The sequence below is a fragment of the Hyla sarda genome, chromosome 1, assembly GCF_029499605.1.
Source record: "Hyla sarda isolate aHylSar1 chromosome 1, aHylSar1.hap1, whole genome shotgun sequence".
NCBI classification, from domain to species: Eukaryota; Metazoa; Chordata; class Amphibia; order Anura; family Hylidae; genus Hyla; species Hyla sarda.
The window spans coordinates 295,732,110-295,753,798 of NC_079189.1; the positions used below are offsets into that span (position 1 = coordinate 295,732,110).

The following is a 21,689-nucleotide window of genomic DNA, read 5'->3' on the forward strand; positions in this document are numbered from 1 at the left end:
GTACACAATTTCGTAAGTAAGCTATAGTAAAATACAGCATTGTAAAATACAGCTACGAAGGAAAAAGTATACCCAATATACTGTAGGAAAGGTCTATTGCTTATGAATGCAAAGGTTACAATATATGTTCAGCAACAGGGTTTATACAGTGAAGCAGTGCAGGGAATCAGTGGGAGATCTAAGATTCCCAACTGTTTTCAGACAGCAGACGCTAGTAGTACAATCTGCCAGGAGACACGGGGTGACAGCATTCTTATCTTTTTCAGTCATAATAGTGCACACTGCTGAATATAAATAGAACTCTACCAAGCAATATGACTGCTGAGTGTAGGCTCTGCTTTTATAGTATAGGTATATCTATAAAGGGTCTGTGTGTTTTGCCTTACACCAGAAAATCCCTTAAGATCATTTCCAGTTATCCTTCCTGTAGCCGGGTATACAGCAAGACAATTGTATCAAGATACCAGCCATTTATCTGGTCCCATTCAGCCATTCTGCACCCCTTTGCAGGCCTGTAAGGGGTACTCCGGTGAAAACATTTTTTTTTTTAATTAACTGGTGGCAGAAAGTTAAACAGATTTGTAAATGACATCTATTTAAAAGAGGAAGTTGTGTAGTTCTTTTCTGTCTGACCACAGTGCTCTCTGCTGACACCTCTGTCCATGTTTGGAACTGTCCAGAGCAGGAGCAAATCATCATAGCAAACCTATCCTGCTCTGGACAGTTCCTGACATGGACAGAGGTTTCAGCAGAGAGCACTGTGGTCAGACTGGAGAGATCTATACGACTTCCTCTGGAATATACAGCAGCTGATGAATACTGGAAGGATTAAGATTTTTAAATAGAAGTAATTTAAATATCTGTTTAACGTTCTGGCACCAATTGATTTAAAAAAATAAAATAATTCCACCGAAGTATCTCTTTAAGGGTCTATTCATATGTACAGTATTCTGCACTGATTTGATGAGCAGGATTTCAAGCTGTGTTCAGTCATTGAGGGACATTTATCAATGTTTGCTTATGTATTCCTTTTTTTAGATCTTTTTTTCTTACTATTTTTTTGCTCATGTGTGACTTATTTATCAACTGCTTTCAGCCTGTTGATAAATTTATTTCACGTAAGCAATTTTTTTTTTCTTTTATGATGGCTTTTTCTGCTCCATATCTGAGCTGGAGTAAATTTAGTAGTTTTTTTCATGCGTTGTGACTTTTTTGCGACTTTCGCACTTGATAAATCTCTGACCACAAAAATCACTTTGTCTTTGGTAAACAAGTTTCTTTTGCTTTTTTCTTTTTTTGCTTAGGGCACTGACCAATCAAAAAGTCACACAAAAAATAGAGTAGTCGCATATGCTTTGATAAATGTCCCCCATTGAGTTTACATTGAAATCTGCAGCAGTTGATTTAAAAAAAAAAAAAAAAAAAAAAAGTTTACCACCATGTTTTCTGTTGGAATGTGAAGGTATAATTTTTATTTGTGAAACTTGGTTTCACCTGTACTGTTATTAAACTGCCCTAAACTATATCTGTGTTCTTTCAGTGACTGATCCCTGCCAATCCTGACATTGGATTTGTACAACCATGCTTCTGTATTACCGTTTCATTCCTCGCTTTGGAAGATCGCCTGCTATGTGCCAGCAGTTCTTGTTATAGGAGAATATTTTAGGAAGGCTAAGTTTCCACTCGAAAAAACGCCAAGAAAAACGCCAATTCTGCCACATGGCGTTTTTTTTCGGCCAAAAAACGCTGCAGCCAGATGTTAGCTGTAAATCAATGAGAAATCACAAAATTCTTTTTCCACTTTGCGTTTTTCAGTTTGGCATTTTTTAATCCTTTGGGCATTTTTTCACTCTTTTGGCGTTTTTCAGCTCCTTGGCGTTTTTTTCCATGAAATCGTGGAGTTTTTCTCCCATAGGAGTCTATGGGAGTAAAAAAAACACCATGTGAGTTTTAACTTTGGCGTTTTTGCAGGCGTTTTTTATTTTCGACTTTAGCGATCAAAAAAAGTGATGGAGATACTTTTTTTAAATAAAATTTTGTAGGGTACCATTATAAAATGTTATCAAAAAGATACAGTAGTGATGGAAAAAATAGTATTTAACGAAATGTATCTTTTTTATAATAACATTTTTATACATTTTTAAACAGGGATCAATTTATATGGGCGGGCAGGGCACTAAAAATATAGCTGGCAATAATAAAAATGTAGTGTGTGTGTTTTTCACTTATTTTTTCTTTGTTTTTTTTAGATTTTTTTGGGTAGAACTACTACTCCTAGCATGGAACACACTGTTCCATGATGGGAGTTGTAGTACCTGTACTAATTGACAGATCGCCCCGGGTCCGTTGCGATCCTTCTGTATCATTTATAGATGCGGCCAGCCGCTCTTCTATGGTTCTCTGCACTGCCATATATATATACACCTATTCATATTTCCCACAGAGAGTTGTGATTGGCCAAATGGTTCCAGCCAATCACAACTCTGGGAAATATGAATAGGTGTGTATATATATATATATATATATATATATATATATCAGTGCAGTGCACCATAGAAGAGCGGATGGCCGCATCTATACATTATACAGGAGGATCACAGCGGGTGTCAGGAGTAGAGATGTAGCTAATTGTTCATCGGCGAACAGTTCCCGGCGAATTTAGCATGCTCGCGTTTGCCCCGCCGGGCGAACATATGTGAAGTTCGATCTGCCCCCTATACTTTAACATTGCAGTAAACTTTGACCCTGTGAGTCAGCAGACACATTACAGCCAATCAGCAGCAGTCCCTCCCTTCCAGACCCTCCTACCTCTTGCACGGACGCCATTTTACCCTCATTCAGCATGATGCAGGCTTAGGAAGTGGAGGGTCAGAGAAGCTGCTCCTGCTGTATAGGGAAAGCGATAGCTAGGTTGCTGCTAGGTGGTGTATTCAGGGTCCAGTTTACTCCTAAAGCACTAGTGTAACATCTGCTTTAAGGATAGCACCCAAAAAAGCCCTTTTTAGGGCTCAAATATCAGTCTGTGTGTCTTGCAATAGCTGGAGGCACCCTGGTTGGGGACCACTGCTTAAAAGGGGAACTCCGCTGGCAAGCTTTTTTTCTTTAAAGCAACTAACTACTACAGTATTCAAAGGCCTGAAAGATATCAGTCCATGTGTTTTGCAACAGCTGGAGGCACCCTGGTTGGGGACCACTGCTTAAAAGGGGAACTCCGCTAGCAAGCTTTTTTTCTTTAAAGCAACTAACTACTACAGTATTCAAAGGGCTGAAATATATCAGTCCGTGTGCTTTGCAACAGCTGGAGGCACCCTGGTTGGGGACCACTGCTTAAAAGGGGAACTCTGTTGGCAAGCTTTTTTTCTTTAAAGCAACTAACTACTACAGTATTCAAAGTGCTGAAATATATCAGTCCGTGTGCTTTGCAACAGCTGGAGGCACCCTGGTTGGGGACCACTGCTTAAAAGGGGAACTCCGCTGGCAAGCTTTTTTGCTCATTGTCACTAGTCACTAGTGCAAATCATATTTGGTGTGACAGTTGTGCAAATTTAAAAAAAAAACTTTTTTGGCTGTTAAATAAAATCAGTCACTTCACTTCACACTTGGGAGTCTTTTGACCCTTAGGGCTCATTGTCACACTAGTGCAAATCATCTTTGGGGTGACCGACCATAGTGTAAATTTGAAAAAAAAAATACTTTTTTTTGGCTGTGAAATAAAATCAGTCAGTTTACTTCACACTTGGGAGTTTTGGGGCCTGCTGGGCTCATTGTCACACTAGTGCAAATCATATGTGGTGTGACCGTAGTGTAAATTTGAAAAAAAAAATCCTTTTTTTGGCTGTGAAATAAAATCAGTCAGTTCACTTTACACTTGGGAGTTTTTGGGCCTGCTGGGCTCATTGTCCCACTAGTGCAAACCATATGTGGTGTGAACGTAGTGTAAATTAGAAAAAAAAATCCTTTTTTTGGCTGTGAAATAAAATCAGTCAGTTCACTTCACACTTGGGAGTTTTTGGGCCTGCTGGGCTCATTGTCACAGTAGTGAAAATCATATGTGGTGTGACCGTAGTGTAAATTTGAAAAAAATAATCCTTTTTTTGGCTGTGAAATAAAATCAGTCAGTTCACTTCACACTTGGGAGTTTTTGGGCCTGCTGGGCTCATTGTCACACTAGTGCAAATCATATGTGGTGTGACAGTTGTGTAAATTTTACAAAAAAAAAATACAATTTTGACTGTAATAGATTGAATAGCAGTTAGTTGTCTGCAAGCGTGTGTGTCAGGCCTACAGCGTCTACTCTATGTCTACGTCTGTCAAGGACATGTTTGAACGTAAGATGCCAATGACACAAGGTCACCCCCTAGCCCGACGTTTGACAGCTCGCTTGTCTGAATTCAAAGCCCACCAGGTTTTAATAAAATGAATTAAAAAAAATGTAAAACAAAATTTTTTTAAATTGCAAAAAAAAAATTTTTAGCTATTGGGACACCGCAGTGGAAGGTACCCGACCAAAATTTCTTTGCACAAAAGGCAATCGCCAACCGGTACTCGATTGTGCAGAAGGAAGTAATGGCATGTCTGGCACACAGTGTTGGGGCAAGGGTCCATCTGACCACTGATACCTGGTCTGCAAAGCATGGTCAGGGCAGGTATATCACCTACACTGCGCATTGGGTAAACCTGGTGACGCTGTGCAGGGTTGCCGCGGTGGATTTTGAATGAAGACGGGCCTCTTGAAGCTGATTGGTCGCTCGCTGCTGGATGGTATGGGGGCAACCAATCAGGAATGTGCCGTACATGGCTGTGTACAGTTACGCTGTCATAGGAAAAAGTCGGTGAGGGGATGTCATCCAAACATGGGCATGGGGATGGTAGGCTTAACTCTGATTGGCTGTTCGGGATGTCGAGTGAGCCAATCAGAGAGGGGACGTATGAGTTCAGGTTGCAAGTCTTTGCCGCTGGTGGTGGCAGGATGTCTTTCAAATCTTTCAGCTAATCGCTGCTGGGCAGGTCCGGGCGGCGACCAATCAGGTTAAAGACGTATAATTCCTCTTGGGGGATTCCTAGAGGCATCGGCGGCAAATCTTTTTTGAAGAATCCGACTAATCACGTTCCGTCTGGGTAAGGTGGCGACAAAGGATGACTTGCCACCAACTATGGTTCAAGCCGCAATGTTTTAGGGCACTTTCTGGCTGGGAAACAAACAGAAATTTTTCTGGCTGCTGCTACAGCAGCGGCTGCAACAATACCACATTTTTCAGCTATGTGTACATGCCTAATTTTTCTGGCCTGTGGTGCTGCACTTTTTCTGCTGCTGCTGCAATTTTCTGGCCGCTGCTACAGCAGCGGCTGCAACAATACCAAATTTTTTAGCCATTTGTACATGCCTAATTTTTCTGGTACTCTCTGCTGACATCTCTGTCCATCATGCCAGTGAGGCGCTTGATTTGCGACAGCCCAACACGTTGGAATTCAACACTAAAAATGTTCGACCGCCTGCTCCAAAAAGAAAAAGCCGTTAACCAATATTTGTATGACCGGGGTGCTAGGACATCATATGAGGAGCTGGGAATTTTTTTGCCACGTTACTGGACGCTCATGCGCAATGCCTGTAGGCTCATGCGTCCTTTTGAGGAGGTGACAAACCTAGTCAGTCGCACCGAAGGCACCATCAGCATCATTATACCATTTGTTTTCCTCCTGGAGTGTGCACTGCGAAGAGTGCTGGATCAGGCAGTAGATGAGTGTGAAGAGGAAGAGTTGTGGTCACCATCACCACCAGAAACAGCCTTATCAGCATCGCTTGTTGGACCTGCGGCAACGCTGGAAGAGGATTGTGAGGAAGAGGAGTCAGAGGAGGAATGTGGCTTTGAAGAGGAGGAGGAAGACCAACCACAGCAGGCATCCCAGAGTGCTCATTGTCACCTATCTGGTTCCTGTGGTGTTGTACGTGGCTGGGAGGAAGAAGATTATACCTTCCCTGACATCACTGAGGACATCACTGAGGACGAGGAACGGGACATGAGTAGCTCGGCATCCTTCCTTGTGCAAATGGGGTCTTTCATGCTGTTATGCCTGTTGAGGGACCCTTTTATTTTGAAAAGGATTTCTTTGTGTTTTTCACCGTCCTGCATTATAGAGTCTTCTGGACTTTATGATAATTTAAACTTGAATTTTCAAGAGTACTAACCATTACACAAAGGAACGCTTGTTGCGTGTGATTTTTTAACTTAAATTTTCAAAAGTAAAATACAGAGAGGGAAGAACTCTTTCTTTATTTGATGAAAATAAAGGGGGGCTCTAACTATGTGCTGCCTAAAGGGGGGCTCTAACTATGTGCTGCCCAACATGGGGGAATCTATGTACTGCCTATAGGGGGGATCTAACTATGTGATGGCTAAAGGGGGGATCTAACTATGTGCTGCCTAAAGGGAGGCTCTAACTATGTGCTGCCTAAAGGGGGACTCTAACTATGTGCTGCCTACTATGGGGAAATCTATGTGATGCCTAAAGGGGGGCTCTAACTATGTGCTGCCTAACACGGGGGAATCTATGTACTGCCTATAGGGGGGATCTAACTATGTGATGGCTAAAGGCGGGATCTAACTGTGTGCTGCCTAAAGGGGGCTCTATGGGCTGCCTATAGGGAGGCTCTACCTATGTGCTGCCTAAAGGGGGGCTCTAACTATGTGCTGCCTAATATGGGGAAATCTATGTGATGCCTAAAGGGGGGCTCTAACTATGTGCTGCCTAACATGGGGGAATCTATGTACTGCCTATAGGGGGGATCTAACTATGTGATGGCTAAAGGGGGGATCTAACTATGCGCTGCCTAAAGGGAGCTCTATGTGCTGCCTAAAGGGAGGCTCTACCTATGTGCTGCCTAAAGGGGGGCTCTAACTATGTGCTGCCTAATATGGGGAAATCTATGTGCTGCCTAAAGGGGGAATCTAACTATGTGATGCCTAAAGGGGGGCTCTATGTGCTGCCTAAAGGGGGGCTCTAACTATGTGCTGCCTAACATGGGGGAATCTATGTACTGCCTATAGGGGGGATCTAACTATGTGATGGCTAAAGGGGGGATCTAACTATATACTGCCTAAAGGGGCCTCTATGTGCTGCCTAAAGGGAGGCTCTACCTATGTGCTGCCTAAAGGGGGGCTCTAACTATGTGCTGCCTAATATGGGGAAATGTATGTGATGCCTAAAGGGGCGATCTAACTATGTGATGCCTAAAGGGGGCTAAAGCACGTTATTCCAAAGAATTTAGGAATGTAAGGTGATTTATGCCCTTTATGGATTAAGACTCTGCATCAACTATGTAATTTTCCATGGGAGTTTTGCCATGGATCCCCCTCCAGCACGCCACAGTCCAGGTGTTAGTCCCCTTGAAGCAACTTTTAAATCACTATTGTGGCCAGAAAGAGTTCCTGTGGGTTTTAAAATTCGCCTGCCCATTGAAGTCAATGGCGGTTCGCCGGTTTGCAAACATTTTATGTTCGCGACATCACTAGTCAGGAGTGACACTCGCTGCAGTCTGTCTATTAATGCAGGTACTACAGCTCCCACCATGGAGCAGAGTGTGCTCCATGTTGGGAGTAGTAGTACCTGCAGTTAAGGACAGATCACAACAGGTGCGATTGTCCTTTCTATTGCAGAGATGCGGAGCGGCTCTATACAGCACTCGCATCTTTGTACTATACTCCGTCCAGTGATGTGAATAGAGCATCACTCATTCATATTTCCCTCTGAGAGCTGTGATTGGCTGCAACCATCTGGCCAATCCCCACTCTGGGTGGAAAATATGAATGAGTAATGTGAATTTCTATTCACATCACTGGCCGGCCCAGAGTATATTGCAGAGATGCGAGCGCTGTATAGAGCCGTTCCACATCTCTGCTATATTATGGATGATCGCATCGGGTGTCAGGAATGACAGCCGGAGAGATGTGTCTAATAGTACAGGTACTATTACTCCCATCATGGAACAGACTGTTCCATGATGGGAGTAGTAGTAGTACTATCTAAAAAATGTAAAAAATAGAGAAAAAAATGTGAAATGCACACACATACTTTATAAAAAAATTTATTAAAATTATAAAAAATAAAAATTTTGTTAAATACATTTTTCCCATCTCTACTTCACATCCTTTGGTACCCAACAAATTTTGAAGAAAAACGCCAAAAATGCAATTTCCACTCAAATGCAAAAACACCAGAAAAAACGTCAAACGCAGGATATTGCACAGGCGTTTTTTCTGGCGTTTTGTCTGGTGTTTTTTTTTCACACAAAAAAACGCTGAAAAAAAACAAGTGGAAACTTAGCCGAATGTGTTCAGGAGTTCTCTTTAAAAGGCTACATGGGAGATTTTAGAGGGGTTTTTTTGTGTATAAATTCTTAAGGCTAAATTTCTACTTGGTTTTTTGTCCTGCTTTTTTTGGTTTGAAAAAAATTCAAGAAAAAACAACTGGAAAACCGTCAGTGCATTACCTGCTTCTGGCGTTTTTTTCTGGCATTTTTTCATTTGTGTGGAAATTGCACCTTGGCAGTTTTTTTTTGGTACCCAAAATTTGTTGGGTACCAAAAAAAAAAAAAAAAAAAAAAAAAGGATGCAGTAGGGATGGAAACATTTTTTATTAACGAAATTTATATATTTTATAACAAAATTTTTATTAATTGTTAATAAAGTGGTGTGTGTGTTTCACTTTTTTCTCTATTTTTTTTTTACATTTTTTAGGTGGTACTACTACTCCATGATGGGAGTAGTAGTACCTGTACTATAGACATATCGCCCAGGGTGTCAGTCGTGACACCCGATGCGATCGTCCATAATATAGCAGAGATGCGGAGCGGCTCTATACAGCGCTCGCATCTCTGTTCTGTACTCCGGCCAGTGATGTGAATAGAACATCACTCATTCATATTTTCTGCCCAGAGTGGGGATTGGCCGGATTGCTGCAGCCAATCACCGCTCTCTGAGGGAAATTCACTGTATACAGTGGGGGATGGTAGCAGGTACAGGGAATAATAAGTCTATGATGTTGCTGAGCTTCAATTAAACTATCCCGAGCTCAGAGTTTGATAAATGGTGCAGACAGAAATAGATAAAAATGGAAGCAAAATGCACCAAAATCTTAGGTAAAATGAAATTTTAAAATTGTTTCCATTAAAAATCAGCTTGACAGGACAGATAAGGAGAAGGGGTGACAGCTGTTTTGTGCTTACAAGCGCTTTTTCGAACATTTCCAGTGCTCCAGGGTTTGGATAAGTAGCCACACCTTAATGACGTGGAATACAGGTAGGAATCTGACACAAGAGTAACAAAAAGCAGACAAAAGATGAAAATATACCATTTGCTGGAGAACCTTGATGCCATTTACTGAAGATAGTAAAATAGTCTGTCCTGTTAAGCTGATTTTTTATGGAAACTAAAAAAAAAATAAGTTTTTACCCTGAGTTTGGTGAGTGCTGCTTCCATTTACATCTATTTTTTTTCTGCACGCTACGTATATATACAGCTGTCAGATTGACAGCAATAGGCAGGTGAGTGCTCCTCATAATTACAATAGATGTAACTATGAGTCCACTATACTCCCTGTTAGGCTCTATAAAGCAAATGGCATACTTTTTTTATGTACCGCTTGGGCTAATGCTTGAACAAACTTGTCCTCATAATATGCCACCTTAAAGGGATTATCCAGGATTCAAAAAAAAAAAAGAAAAAAAAAGAAAAAGAAAAGCAGAACCACATCTGTTTTCGGTCATGTGTGGTATTGCAGCTCAGTTCCACTGAAGTGAATGGAATCAAGTTATAATATCACACACAACCAGAGGACAGGTATAATCCTGTTGTTGGAAGAAATTAGCTCTGCTTTTCGGATACTGGATAACCCCTTTAAATATGGCAGCATAGTCAGGTGGCACAGCCACTTTAAAGAATATAAATATGACATTATTTTCTCTACCTAAAGACTCTAGAAAATACCAAGGCTATTTCTCATAATGCTTTTTCATTTACAATTACAATACCTCTGGGAGGTAAGTGCGGGCAGGAAGGCAGGTACACAAGAAGCAGTAAACACGACTTCTTGTTGCTAGGTAACTGACTCAGAAGCTTAAACTGCAAAATTTGCCAGAGCGTCTATGTGCTTTTTTTTCTTTATCACATGTATGCCGCCTTTAACCTTTTGTTGCTTCACATTAATAGCAACGCTGTCATTGATAATTGTGGAATTGCACGACTCTTCTCTACAACAGCTAAAGCTTTCTCTTCCATTTTTCTTTTGTTCCTCTGGAGTTCTGGGAATTCTCCATGGTAACCTGTGTAGCAGCTGAGCACATGTATGCAGGGTCTGTAATCCATAGGTCATACACAGTAGAGCGCAGCACAGTGCGCAATAGAAGAAAAACTTTCCTACATTAGAGAAGCGATTAAGCATCTTCTTCCATTAGAACACGCATGAAAAACATTTCTTACAGTTATAATATATTTTTTGTGAATTTCTACTCAGTGTAAGAGGCTAGCAACCATATTATTTTTTAGCAGAGATATATATATATATATATATATATATATATATATATATATATATATATATATGACAATTGCCTGTACATTAAAGACACAGAGACAGACGTAAAGGAAGATTTATCAAAACCTGTCCAGAGGAAAAGTTGCTGAGTTGCCCATAGCAACCAATCAGATCGCTTCTTTCATTTTCACAGGCTTTTTCAAAAATGAAAGAAGCAATCTGATTGGTTGCTATGGGCAGCTCGGCAACTTTTCCTCTGGACAGGTTTTGATGAATCTCCATAAAGATTATTACTCTGGCATTGTTATCACTATCTATATCTATTTCTACCTATAGATCTAATAATAGAAGTCCGCAGGATTCCTCTGTAAGCATCTAGTAAAATCTCCCTTTATCTTGGGTGCAATGATAAGTGCGGATTAGACTAGTTCAGCCATTCGTACATACATCCTGATATTTCTGTAAGATATAATAGGGATGCCCAGGTGAGAATAACACACCCACCAGTGTTCATATACCCAGACAGGCGTACTGGAGTGTACAGACCGCTCAGCACACACTCCATCACCCTGATGTCTTTTGTGTGAACAGTAGACTCTGCCTCTTCTCCTCTGTCTCCTCCTCTGTCTTCCCCTCCAACACTCCCTTCTCCCATCCTCCCCTCCATCACCCTCTGTACCATTCTCCCTCCGTCCCTGCCCTTTGCAGGTGCTAGCAGCCGGTGTGTCTACCACACTGGAGTTAGGTTTTTTAATAAGAAATTTATCTAGACCTTCCCCACCCAAAGTAGATATGTGTACAGGTGACCCAGGAGAACCCATGCCTGCAGCAAGCCCCTGATTTTACATCTAGAGATTGGCAGACCCTCCCCCATGCTGTCTATTCATTCATAGCATCCTCTGAGCCCCTTACTACTCCACTTCCATCCTGCTCTTCCCCTTTGTTCCTGCTCTTCTCTCCCAGATGCTTTGATGCTTCCCTCTTTGTCCTGCATCCTCCTCTTCTGACAGGTAAATGCATTTTGGTTAGAAATAAGGATAAAAGAGCTTCAGAAGATTAAGCTGTTTAGGCAATGCAGGACAGGACTGCTGTTCTACACATGTATTACCTAAGAGATGCATGTAAGCAATGCATAGGGAGATGGGAATATTTGGCTAGGAAACAATACCATAATGGCAACTACACATCAGATAATCCTTGGCAAAACGTTGTATTGATTGGTGAATTGCTATTTGCCAGCTCTAGTATGTTTATATTGGTTCTCGATGTCAGTCATTGGAATGTTGTCTGGAACGCTGGTGTGTGCCTTATGTCTTTGCACATTTTCTCATTGTGGTAATGATAAGATTGCCAGATGGAGCTAATAGTAATAGACATTACATGGTGGCAGAGTAATAGCATACTAATAATGTATGACATGACATTGAATGATAACATTATAACATCTTTCAGGCGAGCGGATTGTCTGTCTTTCTGTGTTACACTGGGAGTCAGTATTCTACATAGTAAGACTCATGTAAGTCAATGTGACAAGTTCATGCTATAATGACTTGTCCAATGAAGAAGAAAATAGACAAAAATTTGAGATTCACCCTTACGGAAGAAGAAATAAAAGTAATGCTATTCTTGCCCGTTTTTCCAAGAACTTTAAATGCTTGGCAGTCCAAAGAAAAAAAAAAGCTATGCCAACATATCCCATTTCTATTATGTGGCATCAGTTGCAATTAATGGACGAGTCAATCCGTCAGCCTCATGGCCCACAGTTCATATAGTGTTCATGAATTGATTCACAAACACTGATTAAGATGGGCAAATTGATTCACCTGGAGCCTGAAGTTGGCATTACCAGTCTCAAACTCAAACCTTCTAGTAGTAACTAAACGTTTGTACTTGCAAACACAAAAGAAACAATCGGTCAATATTGTTTTGATCAACGTATTGTAGTTTCTGATTGTCCCAAAGAGAAAACAATTGTAAAATGATTATATTTGTATATGTCTTTACTAAATTAATGGTATTTTATATAGGCTTTTTTTGTTTATTGAATTCATTACAAACATGACTTTTTTTCATAATATGGTCAAGCAAGGTTCAGTGAGATATGTCCAGCTAAATTCTTAATAAATCATTCATATCTTAGGATCCAGGAGCATTTAAAAGAACAATATTATTTATTCATGGCACATGCTCCCCTGTGGATGGAGCATTAAATTGTCACTAACCTTTCAACAAACTTTGCATACATTAGTATAAGAGAATATAAGAATCTTTGTAATATAACTTACTTATTATAGAAAATCAAGCTGCATTTCTCATCGTTCAAGTTAAAAGGACTATAAAAAATATATGTTTGGAAAGGCATCTGCTTACTGGAGGATAAGGTTATGTGTTGCCTGTAAAAGTCTGTGCAGGATACTGAGGGAGGAGGAGGCAAATGCAAAGTAAGACAAAGGCAGACAGCCACACAGAAAAGCTGCTGAAATATCCACTATCTTAATCGTTATATTATATCTCTAATAGGTATATCTCCCCCAATGGTTTGTTTACTGCTTACACAGGTCATTATTTCTCTATGATATCCTCCATGCTACTGCTGCTTTTAAGGGTGTATATATAGAGATATAGGGGAGCAGGATTCCCGTTTCTATATTTGTGCGGTGTATGGGAGACATTATTGCAGCCACACTCCACCCACTAGTTCAGGGACAACTGTAAAATAGAGGGTGCTTGCTGTATGAAAAATTGCCGTTTATGAATTACATAATGACCAGACATAGTGCAATACGTCATGTAAACACACATGACATTGTATCCTTAAAGTGTACTTGTCATTGCATGTAACTTTTAAGGATAGGCTTCCCTGTGTGTGTGTGCGCATGAGGGTCAGCAATATAATTTTGGCCATTATATAACATGTATATTGCAATTCTTCACCAAATTTCGGCTCTGCAGGCTTTATCTTTAGTTTTCAGTTGTCCTTGAGCTAGTGGGTAGTGTTGAGCGGCATTGGCCATATTCGAATTCGCGATATTTCGCGAATATATGGACGAATATTCATCATATATTCGTGAATTTCGAATATCCGTTATATTCGAGTAGATTTTTAAACATTGGGAATTTTCGGCAATTGCGAAAATAATTGCGAAAAATAAGTGATTGCGAAAATTACGTCGCATGCGTGCTATTACATCATGCGATAACAGAGATCGTTTCCTGGATGCTTGCCAGTCAGATCACGAATAAGCGAAGCGAAGATGGTGGGAAGTGATTTCAGCAAAAGTGAGGAGAGAGTTGTGATTTGTGTAAGTATTTTCACCACTGTTAGTTAATTATATTTAACTGCATTTTAGACTAGATTAAAAGTTATGAATCATAACTTTTAATCTAGTCATGATATAAGATCACGCAGTGTTTCCCAAATGTGCTTTGAAAAAAGCAATTGGGGCTTTTGCTTTGAAAAAAGCAGTTGGGTCTAACGTAGTACTATGAAGCACAAAGCTCAAAGGACGCTATAAAAATGACAGAAGCACTCCACTCTCAAAACCACCATGTGAATCTGCAAGCAAATACTGCTGGGAGTGATCTTATACACTGGTCGTGCCAGCAAGTTTCCATTGGTTGCTAGGGAGGTTGCTAACCTCTGACAACTGTGGTTGCAGAACTATCATTGGCTCAGAGGCATAAGAAGGGCGTGGAAAATATTCGCAATACGAATATTCGCAATACGAATATTCACATGCACAAACTAATCGCCTTAGATTCGCCCCCCATGGTCTCTAATCATACCAGCAATTCAATTATCCGTCGATGGAGATCACTATAATGTGATCTGTGTTTAAACAAGTTTGGGAAAAAAACGAATATTCGTAATCACTAATATTATTCGCGATATTCAAAATATTTGTGAATTCGTGAATATGCTATATTCGCTACGAATATTCGCATTGCGAATATTCATGAGCAACACTACTAGTGGGTGGAAAGAAGCTGCCATGTTGTCTCCTATACACTGGATACAGATAATAAAGGAGATCCTGCACTTCTATCTCTATACACACCCTAAGAAGCTGCAGCAGCATAGAAGTCAATATAAAGCAGTATGGAGCAGAGTAAGCTATGACTCAAAGCCTGGGTTAAGATTGAATACCAACAGTGGGGGACATTTATAAATGTTTGCTTATGTATTCCTTTTTTAGTTATTTTTTTTCTTACAATTTTTTTGCTTATGTGCGACTCATTTATCAACTGGTTTCAGCCTATTGCAAAATTTCTTTCACATAATATTTTTTTTTTTGCCTTGGTAGTGGCTTTTTCTGCTCCATGTCTGAGCTGCAGTACATTTAGTAGGTTTTTTCATGCGATGCGACTTTTTTGCGACTTTTGCACTTGATAAATCTCTGACCACTGCAAGTCAAAAATCACTTTTTGCTTTAGTAAGCAAGTTTCCTTTTTTTTTTTTGCTTAGGGCACTGCACAATCAAAAAGTCGCAAAAAAATTGTTAGTCGCACATGCAACTTTTTTGCGACAATTTTAAGCTTTTAAATGCTTTGATAAATGTCCCCCCAGTAAGTTTATGTGTAGTCTCTTTGCCTCTCGCTCTATCAGTTTATGCCCACTCCCATCTTCTTTCTAGCTCCCCTCCTCTCCATAAACCTGTGGGAGGGGGTTGAAACAGTTGTCACCTATACGTCAGTTACTGTAGTCCCTGTTTGCCACTTTATGGAACAATAAAAGAGTAAAGTCCAAGTAGGGGTAAGTGTTGCTGGTCCTTTTTTATGCTGTTAGATGTTTAAAGTCCCTGTTTTTATTAAAAATGAGGACTGTAAATGTGTTATCCAGCAAAAAGGACATATCCCCTATCCACTAGATAGGGAATATGTGTCTGATCATGAAGGGGGTATGACCACTAGGACCCTCACGATCTCCACTAGGAGGTATGACCGCTAGGCCTTGGCTCTTTCAGCAGTATTCTATGTAATATGGAGTCTGCTGTTTCATGCATTGTCTATGGGAGCACTGGAGATATCCGTGCATGGCGTCCAATATGCATAATGCATGCAGCATGTGCTGTGTGCCGCTCCATGCAGCTGGGAGAGCTTGGGGCCTTTATGGAGATGGTAAGCTGTCCCAGCAGTAGCACCACCCCCCTGAACACGTACATTTTTTCTGTGGACTTCACACGGAATGTATAGCCGTCTTTGAGACGGTGCATACCTGTGCGATCCTTGCGTAGGCATGTTTATGCAGGCGCCCGCAGTTTGCAGAATGTCCGCATGGAAATTTTCCGTGTGGACATTCCATAGTGTGAGCATAGCCTAACTATTGGAGGCAGTACTGGGTGTGGAAGCAGGAGCACCCAAGAGACAAGAAAATATACTTCATTATTAAATGAAGCTGTTCTCCTGTGACTGATCTTCTGTGAGATAATCCTCACATAATGATTTACAAAGCATGCTTCCCCAAATAGAGAGATCACACACTATTACATGAGCATTGGAAAGAGAAATTAAAGGGGTACTCTGGTGAAAAACTTATTTTTTTAAATCAACTGGTGCCAGAAAGTTAAACAGATTTGTAAATTACTTCTATTAAAAAACTTAATCCTTCCTGTACTTATTAGCTGCTGAATACTACAGTGGAAATTATTTTCCGTTTGAAACACAGAGCTCTCTGCTGACATCATGAGCACAGTGCTCTCTGCTGACATCTCTGTCCATTTTAGGAACTGTCCAGGGTAAAAGGAAATCCCCATAGCAAACATATGCTGTTCACTTATCCAGAATGGAGGCTTTTGCTAATGGTCTTACATTCTTCTATATAAAATAGATCTCTCACTCTGTAGTCACATCAAATATTGGCACGATGAAGATACCTTACAAGTCCATACTACCTTGGTCACCCCTGTCTGTTTATAAAAAAAAGTCAGAATTTTACTTATTTCTTTTCATCCATATCATCTCCCATTCCCTGATTATAATAGAGATGTAACTTGGGGCAGCAGGACAATATTTTGGTATTTTATAGTATATCCACAACCCGTTTAGTTCACATAGAGTCCTGTCGGTTACACTTGTGCCTAGTCCCCCTATACTTATTTCTGCAGTTTTGACCTCACAGCCTTCAGTGCAGAAATGTTCAAAAAAGACAAACTAAGAGAAGACCATTGCCTAAAGCTTCTCTGAGTTAGTGAATTACAGGGTTGGTTATGACACTCTGATTTTCTATTTATATAGGTAAAGTTAATGAATCATTGCATTTAATAATAGTATCTGCTTTTTATGTCCACAGGCGTCCTACGGGCCCCTCCATCTTACCAGTCACCCCACTGGGTGCCATGATATCCCCTAAGGATAAAAGCAAAGTTCGCCCTCCCAAGGACAGTATGACTCTGTTGCCTTGCTTCTATTTTGTAGAGGTAAGTATTTTCAACCAAATGATCAATCGCTCAATTTTCAATGTTAAAAACTCAATGCTGTGTAACAAAATGTGGAATATTTACTGAAAATCACTGACACGCATCAGCGGATCTGACCCATGCATAAGTAATGCAAAGGATATTATTGCCAAATATTGACAGAAATGGCTCAAAGCTATTAACCCAGATTCTTTTGTATGCACAAGCCATACTACACACTGGGGTGAAATAATACTTTCTACATGGGGATGGAAAGGTCTGGCTGTATTGATCAATAATCATGGATAGCAAGATTAAATGGACCAGTTAGGATATGTTCATATGTGGCAGATTTGTTGCAGATTTATTTGCGACAAATCTACCCTAATATTTATTGCTCTGTGTAGTAGGAGTCTTTTTCTCCTTCTAGTATAGTGGTCTCATATGTCTGGCTGTGATCAATGTTATAAAGGCGTTGTTCACATCCAGTCGTAAAATAGCTGCATCTCGATCGACAGTACTTCAGATTCAGCAAACTAAGTAGATTAGCTGGATCTTTTCCATATTGTACCCTGAGCTCATCTATAGAAAGTGGCTCAGACAGAATCTTGGAGCAGACATTTAATGCACGTTTATATAAGGCAGCTTTTTCCCCTTTATCTCATGGCTGACATTTATTCTCATGCTGAATAATATGATACAGATATACACCTTATGTATGAAGCATATGAAATATTTTATCATCCAAACCCATTGTAACCAATCAGATTTGACATTCATTGTACAATAGCTTTTGCTAAAAAAATGATTTGATGCTTTCTGGCGCTCTGAGTCTTTACAGAGGGTCCAGCACTTCTTTGCAAGCAGCTTTATTGAAGATACATTACACCATAAAAACGACAGTCAGTCAGACATGTTTCGAGCGCAAGCGCTCTCCCTCGGTGACCGAGGAAGAGCTCTTGCGCTCGAAACATGTCTTTATGGTTTTTATGGTGTGATGTATCTTTACTCCTATGACCCACACAGACCCGATCCTAGTCAGCTAGTGGCTTAAAATGACCCATGAATGCATCTGTATCTGTTCCGTGAATGCATCTGTACCTGTTCCGCACAGATAAGATTGTAGTTGAGCTTCAGGAATTGTATCTGTGCCACAAAGGCACTAATCATGATGTGAATGTGGCCTAAGAGGAGAAGCCACTATCTTTCTGACTTCTTTCAGCATCTACTGCAGATTACTGTATGTAAAGTAAGATTATGGACAGCAAAGTAACAGCCCCAAGAGCAATTTGTTCTGACTTTCCTTATCAATATAGTTAAAGAATTGTCAGATACTATTAGCCCACATTTCACATCATATGAATGAATTTCCACATGTGCAAACAAGAGAAAAGTAGAAACATGAGCAAAAATGCATGAGCTGTGGGACAGATTTTCATTTGTCAGATCCAATAATTATACCACAGGCTTGATGGTTGTGGTCAACAATCCTATGTATCATTAGACTACTCATACACGTAGTGGTTGTACTGCAGTAATTGTAAAGTCCTTATAGGAGTATTTTTTAAATTAGGTTATAAAACAAATGACAGCCTGCTATGGCAACACAATAAAGCATTTTGCACTGCCCGGTTCAGTTCTGGCACTCTGGTCCACCCCAGTGAAGTTGAAAAAACATTCTCCCTGCACTGACACTGAAATTCCGAACTTAGAGTTGCCTCAGTGATTGTTTAGTAAGAAGGAGAACCTGGATAATGTGTTATTTTGGTAAGTGAGGGACCAGGGCGGACGAGAGCATCAGAGCTGAACCAAGCAATATAAGTTTGCTTTGTTATTTTACAGCCCTGGCAAGCAGTGTTTTTAGGAAAACCTCTTAAAAAATGGAAACCTACAGTATCTTCTATAAGTAGATTTCACTGTACCCAGACACAGAAATCTGTATGCTTATCTGCGAACAATAAATATGTTTCAACATAGCACAACATAGCAATCTAACTACTCTAATTCTTTCCCTCCTTTAGCTGCCAATTGTGGCCTCCTCCATAGTTTCTTTATATTTTCTGGAGCTAACAGACATATTCAGGCCAGCTCAAGGTGGATTCCAGTGTCATGACCGGTCACTTTCCATGCCTTATGTTGAAACCAATGAAGAGCTCATTCCTCTTCTCATGTTGCTGAGCCTTGCATTTGCTGCTCCTGCAGCCTCTGTAAGTAAATGAATTTTCTAAATGAATACAAAATGATGTAACAGATTATAATGCGAGTGGTGACATGTTCTTATATACTCTATACCAGATTATGGTCGGAGAAGGAGTCTTATATTGTATACAGTCCAAACTGAAGGGCCATGGAAGCTCTGAAGGAAGCATTAATGCGGGTGGTTGCAATTTCAACTCCTTCCTGCGCAGGACAGTGCGTTTTGTGGGTAAGTAAAATGCTGTAACACATATACAAACACATACAAATTAACACTTGCATAAAAAAAAAATGTGTGTGTGTTGAAAGTACTTAATGCGTACCCATCAGATCCAACCAAAATTTATTTTTTATATATCACTTAGTACCTAATCCTGACCACGTGCATCTAATTTTTATGTGTCTAGCACCTTTATTTATTTTTTATTACACTTTTAATTTAGCTCACTAGTCTGAATTCCTCTCAAAGGGAGGGGGTGTGGCCTCACTGTGCAGGTCTCCGCCCCCTCCCTCAGTATGCTGTCTGCTCACATCTCCCCTTGTATTAGCAAAACTACAACTCCCAGCTTGTCCTCACTGACAGTAGCAGGACACAAGCTGACAGTGGGAGGATTTTTCCCTGCACTCACAGCTGTCAATCAAAGAAGTGTGTCCATGACATGGTGTATGGTGATTATGCATGGACACATCAGGACTAGTATGTGTCCAAGCAGGCGGGGGGGGGGGGGGGGGGGCAGTTGTTTGACTGGCTTTTTCAGTATGAAATACTGAAAATTTTCTAATGAAAGCAATTGCAAAACCTATTGGTTTTACATGCTTTACAACATATCAAAAGTTTTTGTATCTGACAGTGACCATTTGAACTAAAAGAAGACAAAAGTGAATTTCTTGTTACAAAATTAATTTGTGTATTTCATTCGGCAATATAAATTTTAGAGCAGTGGATTCAGGATTGAAGCCTGGGGTGGGATAGAAAAAAGTGGTGTACAAATTTCCCTTCTTAGCTAGCTTTACAGTCAAGTAGCCAGCCCCTTCAAACATGTCAGCGGCAATGTGATGGTGAGGCAGCTACCAGGGCCTGTGTTGTAATATCACAGGGCCATGTAAGAGTGACCTTGGGTCATCTATAAAGATTTCAAAAGTATACTATGGGAAAAGGGAGAGAAAGAAAAAAGGATCAGGGCGCTCCCTGGCAAAATACTGTTAAGATTACTTGACCCGCCACCACACCACTGGTCCTATACTGACCTTGGCGGGTTGCATTATCCATATCAGGGCTGCCATCAAATTTTGGGCCCCTTACACAGCTCAATGCCTGAATCACATGCAGCCTATCAGCAGCCAGTCACCCCTGTGATGTCACAGCCCCATATAACCAGCAGCCATATTGCGGCCAGTCACTTCAGCCTTTCACTGCAGAGAGATAGATAGGGACAGGCAGCTCTGTGTGTTGCACAGAAAAGCTTTTTTCCAGCAGCGATTCACCTCCTAGTAAGCGTTCTGTTGCACAGAGAGAGGGACAGACAGCGCTGTGTTTTGCACAGAAAAGCATTCTTACTGCAGTGATTTACCTCCCAGTCACTGTCTACAGCGTTCTATTACAGAAAGGGACAGAGAGCAGTGAGTTGCACACTGTGTTGTACCTGTTAAAATCTCAAGGGCCTAGATACTGTGAAAGGCCAGGCAAAAGTACTAACCGGCTGGTGTTGTACACAACTACTTTTTTAACCCCTTAAAGGGGTACTCTGCCCCTAGACATCTTATCCCCTATCCAAAGGATAGGGGATAAGATGTCAGACCACCGCGGTCCCGCTGCTGGGGACTCCCGGGATTGCCGCTGTGGCACCGCGCTATCATTACTGCTAAGAGCCAGTTCGCTCTGCATGTAATGACGGGCAGTACAGGGGCCGGAGCATCGTTACGTCACGGCCCCGCCCCTCGTGATGTCACGGCCCTGCCCCCCTCAATACGAGTCTATGGGAGGGGGCGTGGCGGTCGTCACGCCCCTGCCATAGACTTGTATTAAGTGGGCGGGCTGTGATGTCACGAGGGGAGGAGCCATGATGTCACGCTGCTCTGTCCCCTGTATCGCCCGTCATTACGCACAGAGCAAACTCGCTCTGTGCAGTAATGACAGCGGGGTGCGGCAGCGGCGATCCTGGGGGTCCCCAGCAGCAGGACCGTGGCGATCTGACATCTTATCCCCTATCCTTTGGATAGGGGATAAGATGTCTAGGGGTGGAGTACCCCTTTAAGGACCAGGGGTTTTTAAGTTTTTGTACTTTAATTTTTTCCTCCTTACCTTTAAAAAATCATAACTCTTTTTGCACCTAAAAATCCATATGATGGCTTATTTTTTTGCGCCACCAATTCTGCTTTGTAATGACATCAGTCATTTTACCCCAAAATCTACGACAAAACGTCAAAAATAATAAAAATTGTGCGACAAAATTGAAGAAAAAAAAATGTTGTAAATTTTGGGGGCTTCCGTTTCTATGCAGTGGATTTTTCGGTAAAAACTACACCTTATCTTTATTCTGTAGGTCCATACGATTAAAATGATACCCT

The 21,689-nt window shown here is 40.9% G+C and overlaps 1 protein-coding gene across 5 annotated transcripts in view; it reads left to right on the plus strand.

The window, feature by feature from the left end:
- The window catches only part of PLPPR3 (phospholipid phosphatase related 3), an 85,592-nt gene that overhangs the window by 24,928 nt on the left and 38,975 nt on the right, over positions 1–21,689 (plus strand). For 2 of the 5 annotated variants that reach the window (XM_056517999.1, XM_056518000.1), the window contains 3 exons: positions 16,820–16,946; positions 18,947–19,132; positions 19,221–19,350. In XM_056517999.1, coding sequence (XP_056373974.1) covers positions 16,866–16,946; positions 18,947–19,132; positions 19,221–19,350 — 397 coding nt within the window. In that variant the 5' untranslated portion in view covers positions 16,820–16,865. Of the gene's footprint in view, positions 1–10,772; positions 10,898–10,995; positions 11,016–11,071; positions 11,541–16,819; positions 16,947–18,946; positions 19,133–19,220; positions 19,351–21,689 lie in introns of those variants that run through there. The other 3 variants (XM_056517998.1, XM_056517996.1, XM_056517997.1) reach the window with 3 other exon arrangements.